Genomic DNA, 22,851 nt, shown 5'->3' with positions numbered 1-22,851 from the left:
TGTCTTAAGATGACAATTGTTATTATATGATGTGGAAACCTCTTTATATTATGTGCATTTGTACTTATATGATGTGCAAACTTCTTTATATGCTGTGCTTTTGCACCTACGACCTCCCAAATTTGAAGCGGACGCTCTAACCACTACGCCACTGCAGCATTGACCGGTGGGGGGGGGGGGGAGGTGGAGGGACATCGGCTCCGAATGCGATTTCAATTTTCACTGTGATTTATATCACATCGACATCAGATTGAATCCAAATTTTTTTATAAACACGCCACTAAACAAACCGGTTTTAGTAGCCCAGGGGTGAGCAAAATAAATCCGTCCCGTGCCATGGTTTTATCCGTTAATTTATATCATAGGGTTTGGCTTTTAAAATTATTTATCCGGCCAGCGCCATAGTGGAAGTTCCCATGCCTGCAATTGTCGGTGGATATCTTTCAATCAAGATCTTCCCTTCGTTGCATATTATCTATGGTGAACATACGAAGACTAAACTAGAGGAACTTTGCCGGTAAATAATGTGTCATTCGTTCCGTCTGACGAATCACTCTGGATTGAACCGATTATTCAACAGCAAGTGTATTCGTTAACAACGTAACTTGGGGGTACGCATATTAACGTTTTATCGCTCAGCCTATAAGATGCACTTGTGTATCTGTGTCGGATAGTCATGATTGTTGAGTGGTGTAAATGTAATCTTTTCAGTCACGGGGATATTGACGAAGTCGTATATATATATATATATATATATATATGTAGGCCGTAGTCTCCAACTACTATAGATACGTGTTATCAAATTCACTAAACTTACTCGATCTGATCGCCAACACCATCTACATTGAGGTAAGTTGAAAATATTTTATTTTTTTGGTCTATAAATGTGCACACTTAGATGTGTGTATAAAGTGTGTACAACGACCTTGAATGTAGAATCACTGGTCAATTTTCAGAGGAAAGTAAAATGGTCGTTTATGTAACTTGGCTTGAACAGTGGCGTCACTGGGAGGGTGGTACGTGGGTTCAGACCGCGCCGGGTGACACCATCTGAGGGGGTGACACCAAAATGACTAATTTTTTTAAATTTTTGTGCAGGAAGGAGGTCCATAGGGGTAAAACCATTAGTTACCACACATGACTGTCTATAAGGGGGTCCATGGGGGTGACACCACGAGTTACCGCACTGGGTGACACAAACCCTAGTGACACCACTGAGCTTGACACATGCTTTCAAATGCACTGTGGAGAAAGGACAGTTGTTAGAATTATATGTACAATACCTACCTCCCCTCCGCCCCACTTAGACCCTTCCTATCCAGAATTTAGATCTATGTACATGTCAAGCTGTACTTCCTATTCGTCAGGTTTGCAAATCTACTATTTAGTAGATACATTTTCGTGACTGTCCCTGTTCACTACTACCGTCATTTACATTTGTCTTATCTGTACAATGTTACCTTGTGACCGACGAGTTATATTTCTTACTATGCCCACTCCATTTGAAAGCAATCATATTAACAGTGTACGTTTTCCTTCACATGAGGTGATCCTGCTCGTTTTTCTTTTCTTGTTCCTGTCATTAATAGGCGGGACGTTGCAGCGAAAACTCGAGATTGACAATTACTTACTGATACCATAACTAGAAACTGTAATAGAGTGGGGGTTGTAACTGCAATGGCTGCAAATAGCGTTCTCTCTACCTTACTTGTTGCTCCCTACCCTTGACCCGTTTTTAAGTGGGGTGACGTCGTTGGGTTCTGGTTTTAGTAATGGGGATAGCCCGGCTGTCACCAGGTTGTGTGTTTAGCGTTAGCGCATAGTATCAGTACTGATTCAAATTCACTGTTTTGTTACGGGTTTAACGCCATTTGTCAGCACATGATAGGTTAGATGTGGCGGCCAGTATATTTAGTGGAGGAAACACCTGGGAAAACGCCGGTTAGAACCACCACCCACGGGAACCTTTCTCACTTATCTACGTTGGCGGTGTCGGAGACTTGAACCCACGCGAACAGAGGTGAGATATCAATTATCTGGAAAGGCCAGCGGGCTTAGACCACTGAGCCCCCCGGGGCCCCGATCACATTCATATTTGAAGCATTTATCTGATGTTTATTTAAAGTACAGAATCTTAAAACCATTAAACTGCATTGCATCTCTAAAAAATATTGTTTACATTATGCATTATTTTCTTCAACTGAACCGTAAATAACAAACAATATTGGCCTATGTTTACACTCGGCATGGCATATATGGGTGGTGGCCTTGCCACAGGGGCTCGTATCGTTGCTTAAAATTGACCTGTCATACATGTACCATCATGTCGACTAATTCTGTGCGTCGGGTAATTCTACGCAACGATGTCATATCTGTAAACATTATTTGTTTTAAATCCATTTGTATCAAAAAAGAACGATCGTACTTTAATTAAGGAAAGTGATATTCATAAAGTGTACAAAAATATCCCGCATTTCGACTCGAAATGCATATGAAAATGTGATTTCTAAATGTCAACATCAACACCCACTCTATGACCTTCTTGAACTGGTAACAAAGAAAATCCTGTTTACTATGTACCTTTTAGAACCATACAAATAAACACAGTATATAAAGATGGAAATATATACCTTAAAACAATACTGAATTTTAATCCAAGTTTCCAATTTTGCAAGAAGTTCCCCACACGTACAAAATCGTCTGCTACCCAACGTGCCGCTAGAACAGTGCTGTCCAACCCGCGGCCCGCGGCCTGATTTTAAATGGTCCACCAGAGCTCGAGCAGCTTTATGGACATAGAACACAATTAATTTTACTATATGTTCTCTACATTTGTTTCTCAGTACTGACCTTTCCACTGTGTGACAATCAGTGCAAATCATATGTTAATCTAAAATACCTTCAAAGATGACTTCACGGTGAAGTTCTTGTCAAAGGCTGACTTGCTCTTTTTTGAGATGCTGGACTGTCAACATAGCAGCATGTAAACAGAACACAGATTTTACTTCCGGATCATCACCAAGGCCTTATTACTCACTGTGCACTGTCGCCGAAATACACACAACCCTGAGCTCATATTATCAAGAATAAACGGTTACCTTTAAATCTCTACCAAAAATGCATAAATAAAATTCTTCTATCACCACCAAAATGAGAGAGGAAAAAATGTTCTAAAAATAGACTAGAACTACATTCGTGTATACTGAACTGGAAGTATTAATTGTGACCCGATTCCATATAGTCGTTGCTTCTCAGTTTTCTCGGCTTCAAGAAAAACATTCCCGGCTTATAGTCTGTTTCTAAATTTTGTAGTAATTTTTCCCCATCAGCAACACGTTCTAAACACACTGCATTCTATTTATTGTTGTTTCTCTTCCATGTAATAGCTTATTTTTTATAAACGTTGAACTTAACTAACATTTTTACAAGACCGGTTTAGTTTGCTTAATATATATTGCCATTTATTGTTATTTTTACGTTGAATTTGGAAAACTATTTTAAACCTGACCTAATTTAATTACTAGACTGAACTGCTGACAGAAACAGTCCAAAGTAATGCATTTCATTTCTATAGCCCGATGGATAAACATTACATCTTTTCACAGCTGTGCGCTTAATAGGCCGACGTATCGCAAGTCATGAAAACACGGGGATGGTATCCCCTGTCTCCAAAATTAATATTATTTTGAACAGAATATTCTTTTGACAGTTGCCTCTTTTAAAATGGTAAGCATTGCTGTATTTTATTTTGGTCAATCGGTCGAATTCGGTATGCGCTTTGCTTCAGTATTTGAGACGGAAAACTTATATATATATAAACACGATGCTGTCGGGCATTTCTAAGTATGTATATATATATATATATATATATATATATATATATATATATATATATATATATATATATATAAAGTTGGATATTCATGCATGTTAGGATAAGCATAATCCCTATATATATATATATAGAGAGAGAGAGAGAGAGAGAGAGAGAGAGAGAGATAGATAGATAGATGCATGCTCGCAATAAAACTTCGGTATATAATGGATTTATTACAACAAATACATCTACTGGGATTTACTAACAGTGTGCATCTGGTTGGCGTTTTCTTATTTGTCTTCAGTGAAAAACTTTTCTGGACGCAATCGCATTGTCGTATTGCAGAGTAAATCAAAACACGGACTTAAAAAAAATCATAATGTCAGGGATACACAATTATTTATAACATTTATGAAAAATACGAATTATTTTTTAAATGAAATTTAACGCAAGATGCATATCATTTTTTCAAAGTCTGTACATATTTCAAGACAATATCTAGTACGAACCAGGCCCTTTATTTGTTCATTTACAATCATCTAGGGGGCCCCGAGTGGACTTAAGCGCTCACCGTTACGGATCACTGCCATCTGACCTCTGTCTGCGTGGGTTCGAGTCTCGGGCTCGACTAAAGTGGGTATGTGAGAAAGCTTGCCGGTAGCTTCTCGTGGGTCGGTGGTTCTTTCCAGTGTTTTCCGGGGTTCTTCCTGCACCATTAATACTAGCAGCCATGTTTAACCTATCTTGTGTTGAAAAATGGCGTTAAACCCCATTACAATAACAACAACAACAACAACAATCATCTAGTAGTGGCCAGTGTATTGACGTCCAATCAAAGGCGCATGAGTGACTGTGACGTCATCCCCCCCCCCCCTTGTGCTTCGTGACAAAATTTAAACTTTGAGCTGGCATTTAGGAAGCTTGATCAGGGGTCTCAAACCCAAACCATCCGAGGGCCGCATGAGAGGAATTTCGATGACCTACCTTTGTTATCTCTCATGACACCTCGTTGTTGACACCTCTTAGCTTCATCCCAGCATATATGGCTGGTTAGAACTTAAAAGTGACACCCTGTTTTGTGAAGCCAATCATTTTGCGGGCCACAGGATACGGCTTGGCGGGCCGTATGCGGCTCACGTGTTTGAGACCCCTTGTATAAATCCTTACAACTTATAGGTGTAGAAACTCCTCAAATGCATACTGTTTTTAACATTGTTGCCTCTATAGTTCGCACGTGTCCATAGACTTTTTCGTATATAGGCTTCGCATTTTGATACGCTTAGTCACTGACCCAAAGGTGACTAAGAGGAACAAGTTCAGCCCGCCATATTAAAGAGAAATGGTCCAGAGTTCGTTATTAATGAGAACAGGTACAAATGTCAAGCGCGGGTGTATCAATGATTTCTGTATTTTGTGACGACTAATCGCAAGAAATTTAATGAATTATACCAGGTTCTATCTTGTTTGTTCTGCTGATTACTCCTTTAAAAAAAAAAAACACATAGACTCAAATCTACCGGCGCATAGCTTGTCGGTAGAGCTTGGTCTGTGTAATTTGAAGTTGGAGCTGAGTTACAAGCGTTTTTACACGGTAGCCTTTTACTACACTAACATTTATATCGACATTTTCACTGGTGTCACAATTAATATTAGATGCTCATCGATTTATCCTGGAATAAACATCCTTCTCCTAAGCACTCCTATATACTCGACAGCTCACAGGCGCTTATAAAAGATATATTATCCACAACAAAACCTACACAATTTTGCTGTTCAGTTATCAATTTCTCCGTTCATTTTCGCACTTTGTCCACTTGTTATCCATTTTTATACTTTCATATTCATCCGTATGAGTGTCTTCAGTTGAAATAAAATCTTGAAATCTGATTATGTCATAAAGAACATTTCTCAAGCGACAATGATTGTATTTAGTTGTTTTTGTCTACTCCCATCTTTTTTATTTGACCGCCCCAGTGGTCTAGTGGTTAGAGCGTCAGTCTCGGATGCGGAAGGTCTCGGGTTCGAACTCCGGCCGAGTCATACCAAAGACTTATATAAATGGTACTAACAGCTGCCTCGCTTGACGCTTAGCATTAAGATGTTAGTGTTTAGGACTAGTCGGTCCGGTGTCAGGATGATGTGTCTGGGTGGGACATCATGCTACATGTATGCGGCATAATGCCTCAGTATTAGCACAGGAATCTGACGTTTTATCAGTAAAGTACGACGAAATCTCTGACAACATGAAATCACCTTATCGGTACTATAAATTAACACAAGGAGTGCGAGCGTGCCCCGTACCCTCCGCTCGATTCGACCTTTCTCACGCGTCTTTTATCACTTTAGAATCACAAGAAAACTGAAAAATTACACATATCCATTCAAACGACAGTAACGTACCAACGCATAACTTTAGCACGACCATCGCATTAATCCAATCCGGCGACTTAACCTTTATGTCACCATTACGGTTACAAACCCCTTCTATAGGAATCCATCAGGCGGAAGTAGCCCATTCTACCCTGTTTCTACCCTGCAGTAAATATGCGTTAGGGTCTAATAATCGTACGGAACACGGCACTGTGGTACTAGATATCACTATAAACTGCCACCTGCAGATATCGTAGCGATATGACTAAAATAAATTTTAAACTACGTTAAAAATCCAGATCACACACACACACACCAGTTTGGTAAAAAAAAAAAGTGAACGTAACGACAATTTTATCCGTCAATATGGTGTTTCGATTGAGTGTATTATTACGCAACTTCTCAAACAAGTTTTGCCACGTTAGCTAAGCGCAAGGCGCAATGCTTAGAAGCGACGCAAGGCCGATGGAGTTACTGTAGTGTACCTAATGTGTCGTTGTTTTTTTGACAATTGGAGTGCGGGGCCAAAGGCCACCGCCTTGCTTGCCTTGCCCACAAGTATGTCCTGTCCACGTGGACTGCTTACCTTGGATATTGTGGAACGATTAGTTAAGTGCGTTACCGTTTAAGAATTCTAACCACGCCCGAATCTGCTCCCCATGGGTGAGACTGGGTAACAGGAAGGTTGGACAGGGACTAAAATTGCAAAAGTAAGTATATTTCCTTTGGACGGTATATTCTTGATATTGCTTTTTTAAGGAGTAGCTTGAAAAAAGGGCGAGGCAACTGGTGGGGTTGCTGAGTTTTTCGGACGAGGAGTACCAGTTGACTGTGATCTACACTAGGCACAACTTGCAGATTTTTGAGAGAAAAAAAATCCCTTTGTTCAGGAAATGTGAAGACTGTGTTATGCACAAATCAAAATATTTAACTACGTTTAATTTGTTGTAGAGGTTTGCCTTTATCAAGGCCCGAACATTTAAACATTTGTTTTACAATTCGTGTGTGTTTGTGTGTACATGTCTGTGTGAGTAGTTGCATTTTTGCTGATCTATACAAAATCAGACAAAACGAAAATGCTTCAGATCAACTTAACGTGATTATATTTTTAAACACAAAAAGACATATGCATATGATATATATATATATATATATATATATATATATATATATATATATATATATATATATATATATATATGCAGTGCATTTCTGCATCGATCTTATCTTTCCAAACCAACACTGTTCACAGTGAATGATCTTGCTGGATTTGTATTCCACACTGTTCACAGTGAATGATGTTACTCGATTTTTTCCTTCTTTTTTTTTCTCCTTCCACTCATATCAGCTAATTTTGTCTCATTCATTCTTCTTTGTAAGAAGAAAAGTATTATTTTAAAATCGGAAACATTATAAAGAAACAGTCATTATACCAAAGGCACTGGTTATTGTGATTCGAAAGCCGTTACTGGACAGATTGTACAAGTATTCCGATCGATATCTTAGACCGAGTCGAGTTCTGCACATGATGCTTGTTATTCTCTTCGCTTACAGATACACCCTCAGCCCTCTTGAACTGGTTTAGCTTCTGAGGCAAGTGTAGTATAGATATGGATAAAACTGCGAGAACCGGAAACCATTTGTCAGCCAATGATCTGCGCAAAACCCTCGACAGGTAGGATATTTTGTATATTTATGTATTCATTTATTTATTTATTTATTTACTAATTTATTTACTGCTGGCTTTTTATTTCTATAATGCTTATGATAGACAACATGAAAGAGCTTGCTCCGTGAATGTATATATTATTTTAGCCAAAAAGAGAACACGAAAGGTATTTGCTATTACAACAGAATTTATGCACGTCTTTCCAAAATAGTCGTCATCGCGGACTCATCCAGTTTATGTTTGTCACACAAGTGACTTTTTTATATATAAAAAATTGAAGTTATGTTGCATTCTTTGCATGTACGGCTGCATCAGTATGAGTCGTGATGAGTGCCTACATTAGTTGTATATAGTCTGCAAATCATTTAACAAAGGAAACCCTTGTACATAGTGTTCGTTTAGGATTGGTATACAAATGTGCCCATAGGTGTAAAAACTGTCGAACCTTACCACTGCATTCCCTCACTCCAACACACACGTTCTAGCTGTTGGCGATAGCGGGATAACGGAGGTAGAAGTGGGAAAATGAGGAAGAAAACGAAAGGGGTCGAATCTGGTTAAGTGCGTCATTCTTTAACAATTAAGTATGGAACAAATATTCGGTTTACTCAATGTATTAATATGTGTATATAGTCGTCCTCGCGCATTTAAAATCTCTGTAACAAGAAATTTCATTCACACCTGCAATCAATAAATTATGTATTCTCAGGTACAGTGTGTGTGTGTGTGTGTGTGTGTGTGTGTGATTTGGATTTTTAACGTAACTTTAACAGTTGTTCAGTCATATCGCTACGATATCTGCAGTGTGGCAGTTTATAGTGATGTCTAGCACTGGGGCATCATGCCGCAGACATGTAGCATGATGTCCCACCCAGTTACATTATCCTGACACCAAGCCGACCAGTCCTAACACTAACCTCTTAATGCTGAGGGCCTAGCGAGGCAGCTGTAAGTACAATTTTTGTAAGTCTTTGGTATGACTCGGCCGGGGATCGAACCCACGACCTCCTGCATCTCAGGTGGACTCTCTGGTACACAACAGGCCAAATAATACAGATTTGCCTTTTACTTTAAAGTTATCTCCGTCTATGTAGGAAACCAATTACTGAAACGATCGAATACTACACATTAATTTGGAAACTAATCTGTTTTGTAGCAATGGTGTGCTTGTTATTCATTGGGCAATCAGTCATAAAAATGATAACGAACAACATTTCTGTCGATATCTGGGTTCGTACATTTTGTATTCCTATGCTCCTTTTGTATTACAAAGTACTTTATACCTTTTTGTATAGCAGACGACATCCATTACAAATAAGTTGTGCAACAATTTAAACCCTTAACTTGTGAAATGTGCAAAAAGTCAGCGGATATTTATCTGAGGTGCAACGTTCTAATTTTGGAGTAAACAATTTTTATATCGTAGACGTGCTGGTTTCCTAATTGACTTCAGATGGCGATAATGTATCTCTGATTTCCGAAATGGGCGGGTTACTTTATGCGTAAATGCCAAAGACTGATGCGTATGACGGCTAATACAATCAATTTATCGTTGTTATACCCGTGTGTACTTGTAAGTGTGCGTGAGTAATTTCACGGGCCGTTTTATCAGAGCTCTTAAAACTGATGAGAAATATAATTCGTTGGTGTCTTGTCTCGTGTACTAAATCTAAACCGTGTTCAATGCCGATTCGAACATAGTTGATATAGTTCTTTTGATGGCATTAACTTATTTTTTTCTAAACGCATTATTGGCTGTATTACGCCGACAAATATGTGAGTAAAGTGCCTTTCAGATGGACACATAGAGGCAGTCGACCAGGTTGGCATAGACGTGTATCTAAGACATCATATGTAAACAAATAGAGCCAACATGAAGAATCCATTCCGTCATGTATACTAGCTTTCTCTATTTTGCATCTTTACTTCTCGACCGTTAAGGTGCCCTAGTGGTTAGAGATTCTACCTCGGATGCGGGAGGTCGCGGGTTCAAACTCCGTCCAAGTCGTACCAAAGTCGTATAAAAATGTTACTAACAGCTGTCTCACTTGACGCTCAACATTAAGAGGTTAGTTTTATGATTGGTTGGCCTGGTGTTAGGATAATGTGACTGGATGGGACATGATGCTACATATCTGCGGCATGATGCCCCAGTGCTAGACATCGCTATAAACTGTCACGCTGCAGACATCGTAGCGATATGACTGAAAAATTGTTAAAGCTGAGATACAAATCCAAATCACACACACATACACACACACACACACACACACTCACTTTACTTCTTCTAAGGCTGGGCACCAGATGAGAATATTGAGACATATAAAAGACTGAGACAAATATAGCTTGTAATCTTCTCTGACAACTTGCACGCCTCGATGCATTGCAGCAACCCAATTTATTCATTGACTGCAAGCAAGCTTTCATGTTACTTCAGACTTGAAAATTAATCGGTGTATTTAGGATGATGCCAATGTATTTGTGGTTGGATACTAATCGAATGCTAAATATCCAGTATTCTCTTCAATGCAAAGAACCGTTTTTAGAGTTCAACATTTGTTCAACTGAGGCCTATGAGCGGGACAGTGGAGCTTCAGCCCAACTCGATTGCTGATTTTTTTTTTTTTTTTTTTTTTTACATGTTCCAATTTATTTGAAATGTTATCATTTTGCAAACAGCTTGTTTTAAAATGTTGAGCACCTTCCGTCATGTTTAAACTGATCCCATGGTAGTTTTCGGAAAATGACCTTACGCATTTGTTCTATTTTTTTTTATTTTTTTTATTTTTTTAATTATTTTTTTGTACTTTGAAGGATTCGTTCGTCGCCCAGTGCAGAAAAGATGGCAGAGCTTTCATCATTCGGGGGACATGTCACTTTTGATACTGGAGACATTTCGACCCCGGAAGGAATTGCGCGTCGCTTCGCGCATGTGTACGACAAGGAATGGCAGTCAGCTTACACTTCACTAAAACATATATGGAACAGGGACGAAATAATCTACCGTCTCATGCGTATTGTCAGGGTATGTATTATTCATAAATATACACGGCCTCGTCTAACCCATTCATCCTTCCATACATACATACATACATACATACATACATACATACATACATACATACCTATCTATCTACCTACTTAACATCCTACCTACCTACCTAGATACATACATACATACACACATACATACATAACATAACATAACATAGCATAACATAACATATACATACATACATACATACATACATACATACATACATACATACATACACACATACATACATTTCATTATGGGGACCTCGAGTGGCCGAGTGGTCTTAAACGCTCACCGTTACGGATCACTGCCATCTCACCTCTGTCTGCGTGGATTCCAGTCTCGGGCTCGGCCAATTTGGATATGTGAGAAAACTTGCCAGTAACGTCTTGTGGGTCGGTGGTTCTTTACGGGGTTTTCCCCGGGTTCTTCCTGCATCAATTATACTGACCGCCATGTATAGCCTATCTTGTGCTGAAAAATGGCGTTAAACCCTATAACAAAAACCACAACATTTCATCATGTTTTATCTGTTTCTTACATGTGCATAAATATGTTTTGTATGTTTGGGATGGCATTTATTTTTTAGATGTGGATATGTTTTTTCTCATGCACTAAACAAAATCCCATCACCAGAATTGAAGTGCTGTAATAAATCTGTAATTAGCTGCCGGAACCTATCAGACAGACTATTATCGTCGAATATTAGAGGTTCATAAAATTAACTCTTTCAGCTTAGAAGACTGATTCGTTGTCTATGTTCGCTAACGGCTAACCCATTAAAGTCGTAAAATCATCGAAATATTTGCCAAATTTGCGGTTACATTTCCCTCAGACAGATGAAAGAAATAATTGACTCCGAAGACTTCTTACTTGAACATTTCCCTCTAATAAAATAATGTATTGACGAATGCAAAGCGTTTTATTTGCAGCAGATGTTGCTAAATAGGTTTAACACGAGGTTCCTCTCCGAAGATGCTTAGTGTATAGTCATTAACGGCTTATTTTCATGATGCAACTGTTTCGCGATTTCAGTTGTACGATGTTTCCGTGGTGTCTTAAACTCTATCAGTTCTCATTCGGACGTTTGCCATTATCAGTCTGTTATATCAATAAAAATGAACGAAAACATGAAATAGTTTCATATATCCTTTTATAATAATTTCGCGAGATTTTTGTGAAGACTGATTGAGAATATAGCGAAAATAGTCGTCGTACATACTTTGTTTTTCTCGTAGGTAGGGAATGAATTTTGCCAGGAAGTGGCTCAGCGCCAGTTGACAAGTCTTCGACATCACATGGAGAGGATAATGCTTGACCCATATGGAAACAACGCCAAGGTAATACTGTATGTGTGACGACAAATACAAAAGGAGACAAAGGCCCTGAAATGAGTGTAAGGGTATACTAAATCGCTTAGGTGTAACCATGGCAAACTCATGGATATTTGTGTTACCTTGCAATAGCGTATGACGGCCAATAGCGAAAAAGACAATGGCCTTAAAAACAGACTACAAGACTATACTAAGGCGCGGGGATGGGGAAGGGACTTAGCTCTTAAATGTTTGTATTATCTCTCTATAGCGTGTGACGGCGAATGGACGAAAATAAAAAGGCTCTGAAACGGGGTACAAGAGTATACTAAGGCGCGAGGATGGGGATGGGCTGGGGGCTTACTTGAAGCCATAACAAGTTACTTGAAGCCATAACAAATTCATGGACATTTGTGTTATTTTGCAATAGATTGTAAAAACAAATTTTTAAGAAGACATGCGACCTAAGACTAGAATTTAGCGATAACAAACTGAAAGCAGGGAAAGCTATATCTTGTGTACCCATTGTGGCGATATCAATCAGTATCAAACTTTATCCACATACTTAAATACTTTATAATGAATTTAATTTGCATGGACATAAAAATCATCAGCATTGGCAAACATACACACACGTACACACACGCACACACACACTCTACTGAAGCAACCCCCATCAATGACCTAACCAATTTATTTACCTCTTTGTAGTGATTTTGGGATGGGCATTTCCAAAACAGGGCAATTCAGAAATGGCAATTGGATATAATTTTAGAGGCGTGCAATAGAAAGCTACACCACAAAAACTGGAACAGCGTTGCCACAGATGGCTTCCAGTGCGCATGAGCAGACCTACACGTTGCAGGAATAATATTCTTCATTTTCATTCTTCTTCTGTCATAACGCTGCAGTACATAAAACTTAATAATGGAGAAGAATTTTCGGTTTTAATCCTTTTTAAACGTACAATTCCAGACAGCATTCTCCTTTTCGTTGCATTGATTTTATTTTAAAAATTGAATTTATTTTAAAAATTCAAATTTCTGTCAACGTATCTGGCAATGAAATAATGAAAAACACGTCTGAACCTCTTGTGAATGAATTTATTTACACCGTATGTTTTATTGATCTTAACACATAAGATTAACCTGCATATATGCATTGTAGAACTATATAGAATGGTCATAAATTTAACATGATGACCATTTAAGTTCCCAGATGTACACTATATCAAGATGTCCATTGAGTTATCAAGCGAAATCTAGGTCGAGGGATTGGATACGCAAGTGTAAATGCTAGGATAAACATATTCTGTCAAAATGTCATTTAACAAACTGTTTCTTTCATTTCACAGAAGTAATTTATTTACGCCATTTTTACCACTCGTCGAAACATATTGAAATTCCGAATGTTCTAATTTCGTTATTATGCCATCACTACCAACAATGAAACTGTAGAATTTAGCTCAATATTTAGTAGTCGATGAGCAAACACTAGAGAATATAAGCCCCAATGCTGTTTAATTTTATGTTGATGTTCAGCGATCGTCGTTAAGAAGTTCAGAATTCAAGCTGCACCGAAACAATTGTCTTGCGAAATGCGCGTTGTTCTACCCAAAAAAACAAAACATAAGACAATCATTGGCAGCAAGATATTTAAGAAATAATAATATAACAAATAATAGATCTTCATTTTAATGTTCGTTTGTCCATCTGTTTGTTACCGACTCCGCTTTCGCACAATAAATGATTTGTCCACCTTCTGCAGTTACCAAACTGCGAGGACTGCTCGCACGTGGGGCAAGGAAGAATCCTGGTATTGGGATATAATGATCAACGACCAAGATCACTGTGACAGGAAGAAGAAAAATGACCCCTGAACAGTGATTATGTTCTACACCCTCTGTTACCCATCATTTATAAATGACTTGCACATGCGACAAGGTAAGACCCTATATATATTGAGTCAAAAGGTCATAGGTCTAGGTAATTAAAGTTCTAACCTTTGTTCCTGAGTAAGGTTAAAGTCATTGAGACGCTTTGGTCAATAATCTCCAGAGTTAACCATACTCAGCTAGTGCATAGATTGAGGATTATTAAACGCGGCTTGGTCGTATCACCCTTCACGTATTTATGCTTTCTGATCCTGTTTTGTTTGTTGTTTTGTTGTTGTTGGGTTTTTTTTTTGTTTGGTTTTTGTTTTGTTTTTGCTTTTTTAAGCTTAAGTTTTAAGCATCAGTCTCTGACTTGAGATCTGGATAGAGCGTCCGCCTCGTATGCGCGGAGGTTGCGGGATCGAACCAAGGCCGAGTCATACCAAAGACTTATAAAATGGTACTAACAGCTGCCTCGATAGGCGCTCAGCATTAAGAGGTTAGTGTTAGGAGTGGTCTGCCTGGTGTCAGGATAATGTGACTGAGTGCTACATGTCTGCTGCATTATGCCCGTGCTAGACATCACTATAAACTGCCACAATGTAGACGTCGTAGCGATATGATTGAAAAATTGTCAAAGCTACGTTAAAAATCCAAATCACACTCACACACACACACACACACACACACTCACACTCACACACACACACACACACACTTGTGCTCTAAAGCCCGATATTGGATAGAAGAATTATGACACTTGAAATGTATGTATGTCACTAAAGTTTTACTTGATGGAAATTTAGTACGTGTCTTGATATTGATGACACCTTGCCTGGGTTCAAGTTTTGTCCTTCTGCTTTATCCATTTACAGAGTTAAGGCCCCTACCTACATTTTTCTTGCCACACATTAAATTACACTGACTATGATTGAATATCAGCCGAATTGATATGCATCTTGATATCGATGAGGCATGGACTGAGTTCCATTGTCAGGATTCTGCGTCATCATTCATCATCCCTTATTGTCAGATACATCATCTTTTGTTTAAGTAGATTAATGTCCTCAATTATCTCTGTATATCGAACAGATCTGGTATGGAACTGGATATTGAGAAAAAAAAATTTGGATGAGTTCGATTGTTGGCTTTCAACGTCATCGATTTTTGGAGTTAAAGCCCCTGATTTTCAATCCATCTCAATTTTGTTTCCGCATTATTAAATCACACTTTTGAATATCACTGGCTAATTGTTATGCGACTTGATTTCATGACACCTTGGATGAATTTAATTATCAGCGTTATCCGTGACCGTTGAACAGAGTTATAGCCCCTGAATGCCTGGTCCGCAAGCGTTCTTCTTCGCACGATAACTCTCTTAAGCATCATTGAGTTTCACCCAGAAAGTTGGTGTACAGCATGAGTTTTACGAGTACATGGCTGTTGTCGATTATCAGTTCTCTTCTAATTCAATGAGGGAGGTATAACTTATCGTATTTTGATAGTAATTCCCTTATTTTATTGAATTTCAGTCAGATTTTGTAAGCAGCTTGAGTATTATTGAATTTTATCTACGTTTTATAAGCCGCTTGATATTGCTGTGGCCTCATTATAGTTTGATTGTCAATGTTTCACAGCATCATCTAGCGGAATTATAACCCCAGATTTATGGTTATACCCACATATTATTTCCACAACAACTCCGTTAGGACTGGTGTTCAATCAAAGTAATTACACATCTTGATATTGATAGTACATCGGATTATTTTGATTATCAGCTTTTGACGTCATTATTTAGCGGACTTGTAGCCCCAGGTTGTCGAACCCATTCACTTTTTATTCTGCACACTAACTCATATTGTCCTTAAGTGGATATCCGCCAAGTTTAGAATGCAGCTTGATTATTGATCATGCTTCGGCTGATCCTGCTTCAGCTAAATTAAGTTGTGAGTATTGAATATCATGTAACAGAAGTGTGGCCCCTTGATTTTAAACAAATTTCGTAGGTAGCTTGATATTACTGAGATTTCGACTGATTCTGATTGTCACTATTGCTTACGTACATTTTCAGCACACAATATCATCTTTAGCGGAGTTATGGCCTATGATTGTCAAATTCGTTCCTAGTCTATCAGATTTGATGAGGAACTTGTGATGATGATACCTTGGATTGTTTTGAGTATTCATTGTTCGATCTGAATTACGATTCAGCGGAATTTGGCCCACGATTGTCGTACCATACACACCTGATGAATATCCTTACTTGTTCCTGGATTTTCATTTGACAACGACGGCAACAACAGCCCAAAAAATTACACGCAGCATTGTATCGAATATAACTTTAACAGAATTTAACCAGCAGCTCCATATGACACCGTTTAGAGTTATCCCGCCTCATGTTGCATCATATTTTATTTGCAACTTCATATTGATGAGAGCTCACAAAAGTTCGATTAACAGTGTGTAACGTCATAAGTAGTTTTTTTCTTTATAAATATAATTTAACTCATTTGCTATATCAACATTGTCTTATCCACAAAAGTATGCTTCCCTGCTTTCAAAGAAAGGCAGACGTCACCATTTCCTGGAATTCGTTTATTATATCTGATCCTGTGGTTTAGGGTTTTGAATTTTGTACCACAAGAAGGACGATTTTTGTCGCTGGAGCCGCAGATGTAATTGCTATGTGTGGTCTGTCTCGGCAAAGTAAATAAAACTATCATTCGTGCCTGAATTTACGACATGAATAAAAGAAACAGTTTCAATATTATAAGCATTTATGGGGTTTTTTTTGTTCCGTTTTTGTTCTTTGTTTCGCATTGTTTATTTGTCTGTATGGTAGCAAGGTCAACGACAGTTTTGTTTTCTGCCGAACAAAATATACACATTAAAAATCTGTAGTATTTTCTATTGATTTAAACGTATTTATTTTTTCGGTCATTCGATAAGGCTTGTGTTTAAATTTGAACATACCCTTATTCTTTAAAAATTAGTCATGAAAGAGGGAACCACTGACCTTAGGTGAACAGCCACTTATCTTCTCACACGTCTGAACCGTGAATCGAAATCGGGACAACAGTTTTTGTAAAGCTAGCGCTTTACCGCTACGATATTCAAAACCCACGTTCGTTGGCTGTTTAATGCTGTCTGTCTCCAATGTGCCCTCGCTGATAACATGTAATTTTCTTATTTAAAGTAAGAAGTTTGTTGGCTTTGATATTTTAAGAGGTAATTCTTATTTAGATCTTATCGGTATCACAAGGGAAATCGATTGTCATGTTTAGGCAAGTTAAGCTTTTCACATAATTGCCTGCATCCGACATGTATCTGTAGAAATACGCTGGGATAAATATCGTCCTTTGTATTGGACGAACTGGCTGATTCAGCATTGTCATTTTGATTTATTGTCTATTATACCAATATGCATGCTGTATTTCGGTCATGATAACCTGACAGTCATTCTAGAGTGGTAGCGTGGGGAAAATGGCCTGGTGTTCGTTAAAGTTATGATAGTAAGCCAAACTTTGGATATGCATACAAAGTCGAATGCCTGAGCTACACATCGGTACCAAATTTATTACACTACCTTAAATGTAGCTTGAAATATCAGACTGCTTATTAAATAGGTCGCGCAAGAAAGAAGTGTCCTCCTTTGTATTATTATATGCATGTCTGATAGTTAAATTGTAAGTAATGATACGAGCCCTTGTTATTATACCGTCATCTTAAGCTACCACAAACTAGCTTCGGCATTATCGACAGAGCACTGTGTTTAGCATCCTGGCATTTTTTGGGCATTAGAAGATGTAAAATAGTCTGACAGAGTCGTCGGTAGTGGACATTAAGACCCAGTATCAATATGTATGTATGTATATATGTATGTATGTATGTATGTATGTATGTATGTATGTGTGTGTGTGTGTGTGTGTGTGTGTGTGTGTGTGTGTGTGTGTGTGTGCATGCATGTAGGTAGGTAGGTATGTATGTACGTACGTATGTATGTATGTATGTATGTATGTATGTATGTATGTATGTATGTATGTATGTATGTATGTATGTGTGTGTGTGTGTGTATGCATGCATGTAGGTAGGTAGGTAGGTAGAATTTAGGTATGTATGTACGTACGTACGTACGTACGTATGTATGTATGTATGTATGTATGTATGTGTGTGTGTGTGTGTGTATGCATGCAGGTAGGTAGGTAGGTATGTATGTACGTATGTATGTATGTATGTTAGCGTGTGTGAGTGCGTGCGTGTATGTATCACCTATTTATAACTTTTTTCAGTTTTTTTATTTAAGTTACAACAATTTTCGTACCATCAGAGTGAAGAATTTGGTATCCTAGGTGTTGCCCGCAAATTAAAAATTGTCTCTCGTGTTCGACCAATCGTTTGAAACTCAACACTTGTACGATCCCGAAAAGAAACGAGTACTAGCAAAATGTGCACAATACATCACGGACATGCTTCTTAAAGGCTATATTGACCTTGATTTAGAATTATATCCTGTAATCGGGTGGTGGTGGGGGGGATTAAGGACATCGTATCTTTGACGGTCAGCAGAGATCATGTTGGATTTATAACAAAATACAATAACCCGTTTAATTGCAGCTAAATGCTATCCAGAATGAACCGTCTCTGAAGCAAGGAGTTCAGCATGTTATCAGTTATAGATGTCTGAATGCGGCCGCATCCATACCAGCTGTCCAGGAGGTAATCTGCAAGGGTTTGCAGTAGTTTTTTGGAGGATTTAGGTTATTTGTATGGAGCATTAAGTCATTTGTATAAGCATTACGTTTATGTATGAGCATTAAGTTATTTGTATAAGCATTACGTTTATGTATGAGCATTAAGTTATTTGTATTGAACATTAGGTTATTTGTTTTGAGTATGAGGTTATTTGTGTGGTCCATTAGGTTATTTGGGTGAGCTTTAGCATATTTAGCATATTTGTATGGAGCAAATCTATTACTTTTTTTAGCAGACACATTATATGTTCATATACTCATAAATATATGAAGGGAATGATAAATGAGGGCTGAAGCAACGGGTCTTAACAACGATTGATATCAGCACACTCCAGCACTGTCTTATCTACTCCTGATACCAATGACTGACATATTGACCTGGAGAGAAAGCATGATATAGAAACATTTATGTACATGTATGTATGTATATATATATATATATATATATATATATATATATATAATACCAGTCTCACGAGAGAGAGAGAGAGAGAGAGAGAGAGAGAGAGAGAGAGAGAGAGAGAGAGAGAGAATGTATTGGTATTGATTGAAATCCCACGCTAGCGTTGCAATTGACAGGTGTAGGTGTCGCCAATTGTTGGTTGGATATTTATAGCTAAAAGTGCACGGAGTTCAGAGTTTTAGTATATTTCAAAATTTTAAGATCATTTCTTCTCCACATATTTCATTTATAGCATTATATCCATCTACAAATAGTGATCCACGTATTTTATATATGGCATGATATCAATCTACAAATGGGGCCCTGAGTGGCCGAGTGGTCTAAAGCGTTCTCCGTTACAGATCACTGCCATCTCACCTCTGTCTGCGTGGGTTCGAGTCTCGGATTCAGCCTATGTGGGTATGTGAGAAAGCTTGCCAGTAGTTTCTCGTGGGTCGGTGGTTCTTTCCGGGGTTTTCCCGGGTTCTTCCTCCACCATTAATACTGGCCGCCATGTATAGCCTATCGTGTGCTGAAAAATGGCGTTAAACCCTAAAACAACAACAACAACAATCTACAAATAGTGATCCACGTAATTTATATATGGCATGATATCAATCTCCAAATAGTGATCTACGTATTTTATTTATAGCACGATATCCATCTACAAATAGCGATCCACGTATTTTATATGTGACATGATATGAATCTACAAATAGTGTTCCACGTATTTTATATATGCCATGATATCAATCAACAAACAGTGATCCACGTATTTTATATATGGCATGATATCAATCTACAAATAGTGATCCACGTATTTTATATATAGCATTGTATCAACCTACAAATAGTGATCCACGTATTTTATATATGGCATGATATCAATCTACAAATAGTGATCTACGTTTTTTATTTATAGCACTGTATCAGTCTACAGATAGTGATCCATGAATTTTATATATGGCACGATATCCTTCTAAAAAAAGGTGATCCACATAGTTCACATATGACATATCCATCTTCAGATAGTACCGTTGTAGTTTAGTGTCTCGTTTGAGATACATTGGACTGTTGCTTCTCTTTGTTAGGCCGCGCTGCAAATGTGGAAGGAGTATATTGTTGTCGCCCCGTCCCTCTGTCATTTGAACCAAAGACCCGTCAGTCATGCCATGGTTGTGTTTAATAATTACTTCAGTTTAGCATACAGTTTTGCAGCCGGGTCAATTGAGTGTATGAGAACGGCTCTCGTTTAGTTGAACACCCAATCTCCAAATGCAAGTCCTCGCGGCCTATATTACAAATTTATATGGCCATGATTAAGTTTCTCATTTCACTTTTTACAGCCTACTGCTGCCTGAGTGTGATACAGCTTTGTGAGTGGATGCATCTTGGTAAAACGCTCTCGTAGAAATTTTTTAACAGTAACCTATAGTTTTATGCTTTATTAATTTTGTGTTTCAGTCAGTTTTTCAAGAAATTCAAACATTGCAAAGAAAATATTGGGGGGGGGGGCACATTTTTTTAGCACATTTCCAGTTTTCAATCTTGTACACAGGCAAAATCAAACTTTCATCCATGTATTCATATTCGTTAATATAAAATATTTTGCGTACTTGTCTTTTTATATTTGCAGAAATTCATTAAAGAGCGCATTCCTGGAATTTTCGACGTTCAGCATTATAACGATGATGTCAGCATTTTTGTGCAAGTGACAATCGCCTTAGTGTGGCTAATGAGTGTTCAGGATCCACCCATGACCATTTTTTGGCTGCCCAAGGGAGATAATCTAAAATCAGACTATTTCCATGTTAAATCAAAAGGTGGCAAGACTGTGGATTGGACGATCTGGCCTGCTGTAACGTCACACGATGGCGGGCATGTTTTTGCCAAAGGGATAGTTGTTACGGTGACATGATAGCTTCATTTACAATTCCACCAATTAGTCATATGATACACGCAAAAGTCATTTTCTCAGCATATAGAATCGTTTTCACTTCCGGTGGGATCCATTAAGAATAATGCTTAGCAGACGAAGGCATGGCTACACGTGCAGAGGTTTTCTTCACAACTAAACAACCAGTGGAAGTGCCCTAATTAAGCACAAGGTTAATAAATTGTACATTTCACTAGAAATGAGGTTAACCACACTAACAATTCGAAGATTCCCTTGTATGATATATCTAGGATGCTCTCTCTTTTCACTTTTTTTCCTTTCCAAAATACATTAACGGATGTCACAGTAAGCTAACTTTGTCTTAAACTATTTTTGACATGCGCAGTAAGAGATACGTGAAATTAAAAATGACGGTTATCGATATTCATATTTCATTCATTTTTTTTAGCTAGAAACATTGAAATACATGACAGAGTGTCCAACATATTGACAAAAAGTTTATTCCTTTTCTTGACCTTGTGAGGTCGAGGTTATGTTGAATTTATATTTATTAAAGACCTGGAGAACTGCCTGCATCTCCAAATTAAATATTTCAACGGGAAACACATGCTAGCTTGTGTGCATTATCACATGATTAAACTATATTAATTAGAAGCTGAGTTGCCATTTTGACAGTTGCTTAATAATAATCATATTGTGCAGTGTTCTAACATTTTACCTACGTTTTTTGTTGGACTCTAATGTAAATGCTTGCATTTTTATGTGAGTGTACATGAAATAATAAACGCAGTTATAAATATTAGTGGTTACTATATGGGTGAATCAATTATATGGATGGATAGATTGATGTGGTAGATTAATATTTGAATTTAATATTTCTTTTGTTTCACTATTCTATGAACTGGATGTAGATATGCGGTATTAAAAAAACTACTATGCATAATGATATAGTCACTGAGATACCTATGGAGATATATGTGTTATACAATTTGCTGAGGTCGCGGGTTTGAACCCCGGCTGAGTCATACCAAAGACTTATAAAAAAAATGGTGCTAGCAGCTGCCTCTCTAGGCGCTCAGCATTAAGAGGTTAGTGAGGACTGGCCGCCCTGGTGTCAGAATAATGTGATTGAGTGGGACATGACGCCACTTATCTGCTACATGATGCCCTAGTGCTAGACATCACCATAAACTGCTTCACTGCAGACATCGCAGCGATATGACTGAAAAATTGTAAAAGCTGCGTTATGAATTATAATCACACACACACACACACATTCACATACATGAAATTTACTACCATAACTAGTATGGTACACTCCTCTTCTGACAATGATTATTCCCACTACGAAAATGAAGTCATTTGGACAACGTTCTTTTGCATACCAGGACCCGGCAACGTGGAATGAATTGCCCACTGAACTTAGACACAAATACACAGTGATCCCATTCAAGAGTGCTCTTAAAGCTCACATATTGCGACTGTAAGAACAAACTTAAAGACCTAATAATGTTCCCTACCTTAAATATTTACAGCATGTTTTTATGTTTTTTAATTTCATGGTACTTTTCTTTATGAATAATATCATTATATATGTTTTTTATGCTATAGGTGTTGTCTAATGTTGTAAAGCGCTTAGAGCCTCTAAAGATTAGGCGCTATACAAAGTCTTCATTATTATT

At 37.9% G+C, this 22,851-nt stretch overlaps 1 protein-coding gene across 4 annotated transcripts; it reads left to right on the top strand.

Annotated features, from left to right (window-relative positions):
- Window positions 1-458: 458 nt before the first annotated feature.
- LOC149797998 (uncharacterized) lies at window positions 459-21,971 on the top strand. Of its 4 annotated transcripts, none has more exons than XM_089963066.1 (6): window positions 459-611; window positions 7,742-7,862; window positions 10,671-10,881; window positions 12,132-12,233; window positions 18,694-18,795; window positions 20,909-21,971. In XM_089963066.1, exons 2-6 carry the CDS (start codon window positions 7,798-7,800, stop codon window positions 21,188-21,190), a joined length of 762 nt encoding a protein of 253 aa, XP_089819192.1. In that variant the 5' UTR covers window positions 459-611; window positions 7,742-7,797; the 3' UTR covers window positions 21,191-21,971. The 4 variants fall into 4 exon arrangements, with proteins under 4 accessions (XP_089819192.1, XP_089819191.1, XP_089819194.1 ...); XM_089963065.1 differs by lacking the exon at window positions 459-611 and adding an exon at window positions 618-849; XM_089963068.1 differs by lacking the exon at window positions 459-611 and adding an exon at window positions 1,874-2,020.
- The last annotated feature ends 880 nt before the right edge of the window (window positions 21,972-22,851 follow it).

Source organism: Sinohyriopsis cumingii, chromosome 6 (genome assembly GCF_028554795.1).
Source record: "Sinohyriopsis cumingii isolate HCF-2022 chromosome 6, ASM2855479v2, whole genome shotgun sequence".
Lineage (NCBI taxonomy): Eukaryota > Metazoa > Mollusca > Bivalvia > Unionida > Unionidae > Sinohyriopsis > Sinohyriopsis cumingii.
The sequence above is the reverse complement of the archived record's forward strand: the minus strand, read 5'-3'. Positions and strand labels throughout refer to the sequence as shown.

What these genes read in the sequence shown, in the direction of transcription:
- LOC149797998 (XM_089963066.1), top strand. Translation starts at nt 7,798, where the DNA reads ATGGATAAAACTGCGAGAACCGGAAACCATTTGTCAGCCAATGATCTG. An exon ending in GTCTCATGCGTATTGTCAGG is followed by an intron (nt 10,882 to 12,131) that starts GTATGTATTATT and finishes TTTTTCTCGTAG; the next exon opens with GTAGGGAATGAATTTTGCCA. An exon ending in CATATGGAAACAACGCCAAG is followed by an intron (nt 12,234 to 18,693) that starts GTAATACTGTAT and finishes GTTTAATTGCAG; the next exon opens with CTAAATGCTATCCAGAATGA.